Below are 9684 nucleotides of genomic sequence, written 5' to 3' on the forward strand. Positions count from 1 at the left end.
AAGTAGGGAGGGAGGGGGCGTCTCTGGTGTGCCTGGGGAGAGCGTTCCAGAGAGAGGGGGCAGCCACGGAGAAGGCCCTGTCGCCCCAGGTTCGGCGCCTGGTCTTGGGGACCTCCAGGAGGCCGGCATCACTCGACCTGAGGGAACGGGATGGGACGTGTGGCTGGAGGAGGTCAGAGAGGTAGGGTGGAGCCTGGTTATGGAGTGCCTTGTAGGTGGTGAGGAGTATTTTAAAGGTGATTCTACAGGTGGTGTGAGTTCATCAGAGCAACAGCCTGGAGGAAGAAGCTGTCTCTGTGTCTGCTGATTTTGGCGTACCGAGCTCTATAACGCCGTCCGGAGAGTAGTTCAAACAGACTGCAACCCGGGTGAGAAGGGTCTGTAGAGATGTTCCTTGCCCGATTCCTGGTCCTGGACAGGTACAAGTCTTGGATAGATGGGAGGTTGATTCCAATGATCTTTTCTGCAGTTCTGATTGTCCGTTGTAGTCTGTGCTTGTCTTGTTTGGAGGCCGATCCAAACCAGACAGTGATGGAGGTGCAGAGGACAGACTGGATGATGGCAGTGTAGAAGGTCTTCAGAAGCTCTCGCGGCAGGTTGAACTTCTTGAGCTGTTTCAGGAAGTACAGCCTCTGCTGGGCCTTCTTCCGGACAGAGTCTATGTGGCCGGTCCATTTCAGGTCCCGAGAGATTGTGGTTCCCAGGAACTTGAAGGTGTCTGTGGAAAGAATAGTATTACTGCGGATAGTGAGGGGTAAAAGTGGTGAAGGGTCTCGCCTGAAATCCACTGTCATCTCCACGGTCTTGAGCAGGTTCAGCTCCAGATGGTTTTGACTGCACCAGTGGACCAGCCGCTCCACCTCCTGTCTGTACGCAGTCTCATCACCGTCCTGGATCAGTCCGATGAGAGTGGTGTCGTCTGCATACTTCAGGAGCTTCACAGGAGAGTCACCTGAGGAGAAATCATTGGTGTAGAGGGAGAAGAGCAGTGGGGAGAGGACGCACCCCTGAGGGGCTCCAGTGTTGGAGGTCCGGGTGTCAGATGTGATGCCCCCCAGCCTCACACGCTGTCTCCTGTTGGTCAGGAAGCTGGTGATCCACTGACAGGTGGAGGCAGGCACCGCAAGCTGGATGAGCTTCTGTTGGAGGATGTCAGGGGCGATGGTGTTGAACGCCGAGCTGAAGTCCACGAACAGGATCCTGGCGTACGTTCCTGGGGTGTCCAGGTGGTGCAGGATGTAGTGCAGTCCCATGTTGACCGCATCATCCACTGACCTGTTTGCCCGGTAGGCAAACTGGAGGGGGTCAAGCAGGGGGCCCGTGACCTCCTTCAGGTGGTTCAGCACTAGCCTCTCGAACGATTTCATGACCACAGATGTCAGTGCGACGGGTCTATAGTCATTCAGACCTGTGACGGCGGGCTTCTTGGCTACTGGAACGATGGTGGAGCTCTTGAAGCACGAGGGCACCTCACACTGCTCCAGAGAACGGTTGAAGATCCGTGCAAAGGTGGGCGCCAGCTGCTCAGCGCAGACTTTCAAGCAGGAAGGTGACACGCCGTCTGGGCCCGGTGCCTTCCTGGTCTTTTGTCTCCGGAACATCTGGCGCACTTCCTCCTCGCGGACCTGGAGTGCGGGCGCGGCCTCTGCAAGAGAGTGAGTGGGTGACAACGATGATAGAGGTGTGGACAGAGCAGTTGTGGAGAGAGGTGAGTATGTAGATTGTGTTGCAGGAGGTCCCGTTGTGTGGGAGGACCGATCAAACCTGCAGTAGAACTTGTTTAGCTGGTTAGCAAGTCTTGGGCTCTCTACAGGACGGGTGGTTCGTTTCTTGTAGCCCGTGATGCTCTGCAGACCTTTCCACACCGTTGAGGGATCAGGATTGGCAGAGAGGTGTCTCTTCAGGTTCTCCCCGTAACACCTCCTGGCTTTCCTGACCTCTTGGTTCAGCGTGTTTCTGGTCTGCCTGAACAGCTCGCGGTCGCCACTCCTGTAGGCCTCCTCCTTGACTTTGCGCAGCCTCCTGAGGTTCGGTGTAAACCAAGGTTTGTCGTTGTTGTACGTGCAGAAGGTCTTAGTCTGCACACACAGATCCTCACAAAAACTGATGTATGATGTGACAGTGTCAGTGAGTTCATGCAAGTCTGAAGTTGCAGCTTCGAAAGCTCCCCAATCGGTGCAGTCAAAGCAGGCTTGGAGGTCCTGCCTTGACTCCACTGTCCACTTCCTCACAGTCCTCACCACAGGCTTAGAAGTTTTTAGTTTCTGCCTGTAGGCCGGGATCAGATGAATTAGACAGTGGTCCGATAGTCCTAAAGCTGCACGAGCCGCAGAGTGGTATGCATCCTTGATCACGGTGTAGCAGTGGTCCAGAGTCTGTGCCCCTCTGGTGGGACACGTTACGTGCTGTCTGTATCTGGGGAGTTCGTGTGCGAGGTTCGCCCTGTTAAGATCACCTGGAACAATGATTAGTGAGTTTGGTAGAAGTTTCTCCATGTCTGTTACCTGGTCAGCCAGCATCTGCGTGGCTTCACTCGGACGTGCGTGTGGTGGAATGTAAACAGCCGCCATGACAATCGAGGAGAACTCCCGTGGTGAATAGAACGGCCGGCAGTTTATGAAAAGTGTTTCTAGGAGAGGGCTGCAAAACTCTTTCAACACCGTGACTTCAGTACACCAACGTTCATTAATGTAGAAACAGACACCACCTCCGTTTGATTTTCCGGAGAGCTCCGCGCTGCGATCTGCTCGCATTAGCTTGAACCCGGCTAGCTCCACGGCGTGGTGGGGGGTTCGTTCGCTAAGCCACGTTTCCACAAAGCACAGCGCGGCGGATCCGCTGAAGTCCGTGTTCCTTGAAGTGAGGAGCAGCAGTTCATCCATCTTGTTCGCCAGGGAGCGGACATTCGCCAGATGAATTGACGTTAGGGCAGAACGGAACCCTTTCTGCCTCAGCCTTACGAGTGCGCCGGCTCGCTTACCGCGCCGCCGTCGTCGCGCTAGCTTGTACAGCACCGCCGCTCCGGCTAGAATCTCCGACAAACAGTCTGAATCGGAGAGAACAGGAGAGAAAGTACCAGAAGAAGTCTGTCCGATGATTAACAGAGCTTCTCTGGTAAAAGTGATCCGGGATGGGCAGCAGAGGACACAGAAAACACACAAAATGAGACAAATAAACAGAGAGCGACTCACCGTGGCTGCCATCCGCGGCGCCATCATACATGTATCTGATACAACGCAACTACGTTTCAGATAGGGTTAGCTACTCAGCTACACATTGCTATTACACTGGACGCTAGCTACATCGACAACTTTAGTCAAACTACACAAGAGTAAATCTCTTTAAACACTACGGCCATCTGCTCCTGGTTCGGCCCTCCGATCCAAATTTAGAACCCGGTTCGGCCGGCGAGTCAAAAAGTTTGCCCACCCCTGCTCTAGACGGTCCAGTTGCAAGGAGAAATTAAAGATATTTCTGTGGATAATCGCCGAGTTTGTATTCGTGCCCACGAATTATAATCTCGGCGGGAGTAGCGCCAATTGAAGTCACATCGGCGTCACATGACTGCAACGTAATATTATCTAAAACGGTAAATTAGAGTTAAATAAAGTTCACTTTTTTATTCAACGCGATCATTTACAACCGTTGACCAGGGAGAATCGTCGACATTCGGTCTCTGTGGTAGGCCGCAGACGCAGAGTTCGACGTAGCCGGCGCACTCACTCGCTTTTCAGGGCAACAAAAGTACTTCTTTTTAAAAACAATGAGTTGTATTTACCGTGTACGCTCTAGACGGTCCAGTTGCAAGCAGGAAATAAAAATATTTCTCTTTAGTTTTTCTATTTCTATTTCTGTTAGTCGTCGCTGTGTCGCGTTTCTTGGCATTGCCGCCTTCCTACGACCAGTTGCGAGCCGCGTCCTCGGATTTGAATTTTGGCGGAAGCTCCACCCACCGACGTCATGTCCGCGTCACATGACTGCGGCGTAATATTATCTAAAACGGTAAATTAGAGTTAAATAAAGTTCTCTTTTTTAGTCAACGTGATCATTTACAACCGTTGACCAGGGAGAATCGTCGAAATTCGGCGTCTGTGGCTGAAAGCAGACGCCGACTTCGACGTCCCCCCCAACCGCCACACTCACTCGCTTTTCAGGGCTACAAAAGTACTTCTTTTCAAAAACAATGGGTTGTATTTACCGTGTGCGCTCTGGACGGTACAGTTGCAAGCAGAAAATAAAAATATTTCTCGTTAGTCGTCTCTGTGTCGCGTCGCTCGGCATTGCCGCCTTGCTTCCTGTTGCGAGCCGCGCTCTCGGATTTGAATTTTGGCGGAAGCTCCGCCCACACGTCACGTCCGTGTCACGTGACCACGACGTGGCAGACGTCTATAGAGGCTTTGCAGTCACGTGATTCTATCACGTGATTTTGTGTTATGCCGCCATCTTGGCGGTCAACCGGTCAGCTCTTTCCTACGTGTTCGTACGGATTCAGTTTGATTTCGGCGCTACATTTTCACCGATTTCATCCGAATTATGGCTGATTTGCTATCCAATGAAGAAATTTTACCAAATGCCAGGTAAAATATGCCTAAATTGACAGTAAGAGGTCTAGCCTTGTATATTATATCCAAATTAGGGACTGATAATAATATAAGGTATGTGATATTATCTGTTTCAGGTAAAACACTCTCAACGGATGAATGATCCTCCCCTCAGACCTTGGGTAGCAATAGCGAAAGATGGTCAGATCCTGTGCTGCCACTGTACCTGCATGGCTGGATTGGGTGAAACAGGTTCACATTCAGCAGCATCCCTGTTCGCCCTGGAGACATTAATACGTATGAAGACGGCCACTTCATGCCCATCACTACCTTGTCAGTGGCTGAAACCATCAGCATCGCACATAGAATATGCTGAAGGATGCAATATCGATTTTGCCCGTCCAGCCCAGAAACGAAAGTCAGAAGTTTCAACTCCTGAGGAAAGTGCTGCGAGACAACTGCTGAATGTTCCTCCACCAACTGAAGAGCAGAAAGCTGCCTTTTACAAGGCTTTGTCTGAATGTGGTGGAAGACCAGCAATTTTGAGCATTGTCCCTGACTATGCTGACAACTTTGTGCCAAGGGCAGTGAAGCGAAAGCTTCTTGTACCTCTCTCACAGCTGCACGATTCTGGCAATATGAAACTCAGCCCAGATGAACTTGCACTAAAATGCCGGTCAGAGATGGAAAAGTTACATTCCATTACCAGACAGCAGGTTTGTATTTTTTTCGCACTTAGTAATTAATATATATATCATAAATAATTTACTGTCCTCCAACCTGTTACAAATAATCTAATCATAGTGAAGACAATTTTTATTAAAATGTTTTTCAGATATCTGCGGTTGAAGAAGAGTTCAGGGGCCAAGCAACATCAACAACTTGGTTTCAACAAAGACCTGGGCGAATTAGTTCATCAAGTTCTGCACGCAGATTTTTACACTCTGCAGTGAGGGAATCCATTGCTTCCCCAGTGATATCCGTCCGTCTGTGTGGCAGTAGTCACCATGCCTTCTTTTCGAATCTCAGCGTGCACCACATCTTCACCAGCGGGTAGTTGATCATTTTCACAAGGGACAGACTGGGAAATATTGACAAGTGCTGCTGCTGCTGCTGCTGCTGCTGCTGCTGCTGCCAATGCCCTCTCGCGGTCTCTCTCTTGCGCTGCTTGAGATTTCTTCTTCTCTCAAAGATCTTCATTGAACATTTGAGTTTTCGTTTGTGAGGTGACTGGGTATGCTCAAATATACTTGGCACATAGTCTGGGGATAGTGGATCTTCGCTTTTTGCACCTGAAACAAACAATCACGTTATTCATAATGACTATCATAAATAATTAAGCACGTTGTTCAAGGGGATATACCCAGTTCAATTTGTTTCGTAATGGCATTTCATAACTTGACATATTAAAAGACTGAATAGAGTTAAATCATTCAGATACTGTACCCGTCTGTTCAAGTTGCTATCATTTTTATTTTTTGTTTATTTTTGCATGATGCTTCATCTGATTGGCTTGAAAACTTAACCAATAGAAATTTTAACCGTGTGCCAATGGCTTGAAAACTTTACCAATGTAGATTTTACCTTGTGCCAAATGAAGTAACAAAAAGCCTCTTGTTCAAAAATGCTTCATTAAAAAAATTGTTTCACAAGGTTCATAATTTTTTGGGAAATTTCCTAATGCATTCACTCATGAGAATTAATTGTTCAATTCCAATATGAAGTTCAATATTTACATTGATAAAGTTTTCAAGCCAAACAGATGAAGCATCATGAAAAAATGAACAAAAAATAAAAACGGGGAGGTGAACTGAAGAAATCATCCCATTCCCTGCCTTGCTGCTTTTCTAAAAATGCACCCAGCATTTTCAACAATCACATTTGTATCATCCCATATTGTATTGTTTCACATTTTGTGAAACAAATCAGGGGTGAATAGTTTGTTTACATACCTGATATGAAGTGCTCATTGCATATCCTTGTGTAAATCGTAGGTTTCCATCGTTCACGACGAATCGCCGCGATCCATTTATCGCGTTTTTGGATGTTTGCCGGAAATCTAGAAGCTAAGGTTTGGTTTATCAAGCTCAAATAGCAGCAGATGTAACGTGTGTGAGTCGTTGACCGGCACTGAAATGTTGACCGGCAAGATGGCCGCCAAGCTAATGTACCGCGGCTGATGACGTCAGCTGCAAAGCCTCTATAGCAGGGGTGTCCCAACTGCGGCCCGCAGCAAATTCTGAAAACATAATTGAATATGGCCCGCACAAGAAGCTTGAGCTCAACTCTGTTGCACTTCTCGGTTTCAACACTAGATGGAGCCCGCCACACAAGTCAAGTTTATTTGTATAGCCCTAAATCACAAGCAGTCTCAAAGGGCTTCACATAGACAGAAATTGACAATTATTCTCAAAGCATCCCCTGATCTTAAGCTCCCAAAAGGGCAAGGAAAAACTTAAAAACCCCTACTGGGGGAAAATAAGAAACCTTGAGAAGGGACCACAGATGGAAGGATCCCCCCTTTCAGGATCACCAGGTTGGAATGGATGCAGAGAGGGCACAAATGATACAACATGAACATCAATGAAATAAAAAGTGGATGTCCATGTCAGAGCAGAGGGCTGCCGAAGGAAATGAAATCAAGCGAAGCGTTCGACGTACCATTATGAGCCTGTGATGGATATACTGCAAAAAAAAAAAAAAAAGGGGAGAACGAAAGGCTAATTGTCAAACAATTCAGCAAAAAAGCACAGAAAAGACTCGTCAACTCCATTCCTTGTTCCGAGCACTGTGCTGGGAGCTTTTACTATAATACTAATCATTTGGAGCAGAAATTTACTAGTAAAAAAAATATTCAATAACAGTCATCAGATTTAGTTGTCGTGTAAGTGTATAGAAACATTGACTTGCAGTGTCAAGTTTTAGGAGAAAAACATTGTGTGTCCTGAAAGAACAATTTTAACTCCGGGAAAACGCTTTCTATTCCTGTTTTTCTTCAAAAAGGGTCTTTGACCTGTTTGCCCTGTGTCACAAAGCCCCAGAAAACCTAAATCCTCAGATCACTGGAACACGCAAGGCCCCTCCGCAGTGGTTAAGGGGACGGCTCCTTCATCTACTGACTCTGAAAAGCTCAGTGGGCTAGTGGTAGAGTGTCCACCCTGAGACTGGAAGGTTGTGGGTTCAAACCCCGGCTGGCCGAGTCATACCAAAGACTAACAAAATGGGACCCATTGCCCCCCTGCTTGGCACTCAGCATTAAGGGTTGGAATTGGGGGGTTAGATCACCAAATGATTCCCGAGCGCAGCACCGCTGCTGCTCACAGCTCCCCTCTCCCCCAGGGGATGGATCAAAAATCACACGGGGATAGGTTAAATGCAGAGGACAAATCTCACCGCACCCACATGTGTGTGTGACAATCATTGGGACTTTAACTTAACTTTAAAATGCTAAGTATCACCTCTTTGGCAACCTTGGAATTTTGGTATACCATACCTGCAGGTAGGAATGTTGGCAGCGCTGAACAAGCTGGTGGAAGGCAGGAGTTCTGAGGTGGGTGTGAAAATGAGCAGGATTCAGAATTGGTACACATAGTTGACTCCTGACAAAACACAATACGACCAGTTGCTCAAGACAGTTTGATTGACATCTGAGGGAGGCTGACGGCGGTGATGGCCAGGCAATGCAGTATTTTTAATGCATCCATATAGCATACAATGCCATGCAATACAATAGCACTTTATTTATAAAGCACGGTCAATTTAAAAACAAACAACTTGTACAGTAGTATTAATATGCAGCGACAAATAGAGCAACAACAAGGTCAATCTTTTGTTGGGTCAAAGGTTAAAGACTAATTAGCTCTGCCAGCTGGTATAAAGGGCCCTCGCAGCCCTGGCAACATTGAGCAGGGGCTGTTTCATTTGAAGAGTGCAAGTCAGCATTTTTGTAAGGCACGATAAACTACATGTGTGACGTGTGTACCAATTTCATACGTTTTTACAAGTGTTAAGACCTTGAAAATATGCTCTTTTTTTTTTTTTTAAAGAAAATTGCATTGCCACAGCAACAGTGTTGGACAAAATAAAAAGCTTTGCTAGCAATTTTTTATATTTTGAAGACAGATAATACACTGCACACAGAATTAGCAAATTGTCATTATATATCTATGTATTTTACCCAAACAAATACTTATAACAAATAGGCTCACCGAGTCTTGAAGCAAGTGCTAAAAGCCATTTGATGTCGTCTGTGTAGGGTGGGCTTCGGGAAAAGTTGTTTGGGTGATCATTATGAGCTCTCCTTCCCACCATCTCCAACGCTAGCATACCTAAGAAAAGGCGGGGGGATTTTCTTGTTATTCAGTTGTCTCGTAGCATTCATACCGCAGAGCGTGTGTGCGACATGAGCGCAATCAATAGGCTCAGCGAAAAGGCTAGCAGTCACAACAGCGCCAACTAAGGAAATCATAAAGTGCAACAAGCTCCAAAGACAGTGCGCTGTAAGAAAAGAAAGACGCCTGCTGGTGAGAGGCCTAAATGATAGACTACAGATCTGCCACAGTTAGTATTTTTGAAACATTTACAGAATGTTTGAATAAGAGAAAACAATTCTCACCAACTCTATAGGCAGAATGGAGATAGTGCATGCCCTGCTGACTGATTGGCTGAAGGTGTTAATCCTCTGCAGGGTAGGAAGTGCTCCCCAGCAGACTCGGCTGGGAGGAAAGCGAGGAACCCTGGATAGCCTGAAAGGTGGAGCCGGTATGGAGATTGCCAACTAAAAAAAAAAGACAGATGTGGTCAGTTCTTGGTCTCAAATGTACACAAAAAAGCAAACCCAGCCAGTCCTGATCTGCTACAGTCGAGTTCATTGGTAGACTGCTCTCCGAATGATAGGGATAGGCAATCTGAGTCATGGGCGGCACGGGGATCGCAGGGAAGCTCACAGCACTTGCTGCCATGGAAGGCGAGGGAGCAGTAGCCACAGAAAAAGGGTACTGGGCACCAAAAAAGGCTGGGTGGATACCCTGTCGGTGAGACAAAAACACACAGCAGTGAGAAAGAAAGAAAGAAAGAAAGAAAGAAACTTGCCCTCAGCTGTGTTAGGAATGTTGCGATTAGTAATGGGGGGGGGGGGGGGAGC

The 9684-nt window shown here is 47.4% G+C and overlaps 1 protein-coding gene and 1 long non-coding RNA gene across 10 annotated transcripts; one reads left to right on the top strand and one right to left on the bottom strand.

Moving 5' to 3' along the window:
• Positions 1-4426: 4426 nt before the first annotated feature.
• LOC133155228 (uncharacterized) lies at positions 4427-7301 on the top strand. Its single transcript, XR_009714633.1, has 3 exons — positions 4427-4577; positions 4679-5257; positions 5377-7301. It is a non-coding gene; the product is annotated as an uncharacterized LOC133155228 (long non-coding RNA).
• Positions 5694-9570, bottom strand: LOC133155225 (zinc finger SWIM domain-containing protein 8-like). 9 transcript variants are annotated; one of them, XR_009714620.1, is made up of 5 exons: positions 9157-9566; positions 8750-8869; positions 8035-8140; positions 6494-7226; positions 5704-5833 (listed from the first exon to the last, which is right to left on the bottom strand). XR_009714620.1 is itself a non-coding variant. In XM_061280369.1 (4 exons), the coding sequence occupies exons 1-4, from the start codon at positions 9185-9187 to the stop codon at positions 5782-5784; spliced, it is 255 nt and encodes an 84-aa protein (XP_061136353.1). In that variant the 5' UTR covers positions 9188-9566; the 3' UTR covers positions 5694-5781. The 9 variants fall into 9 exon arrangements, 1 of the variants encoding a protein (XP_061136353.1); XR_009714621.1 differs by lacking the exon at positions 5704-5833 and having other exon boundaries at positions 6858-7226; positions 9157-9318; positions 9488-9570; XR_009714627.1 differs by lacking the exon at positions 5704-5833 and having other exon boundaries at positions 6858-7028; positions 7203-7226; positions 8035-8086.
• Positions 9571-9684: the final 114 nt, after the last annotated feature.

Source organism: Syngnathus typhle, linkage group LG6 (genome assembly GCF_033458585.1).
Source record: "Syngnathus typhle isolate RoL2023-S1 ecotype Sweden linkage group LG6, RoL_Styp_1.0, whole genome shotgun sequence".
NCBI lineage: Eukaryota > Metazoa > Chordata > Actinopteri > Syngnathiformes > Syngnathidae > Syngnathus > Syngnathus typhle.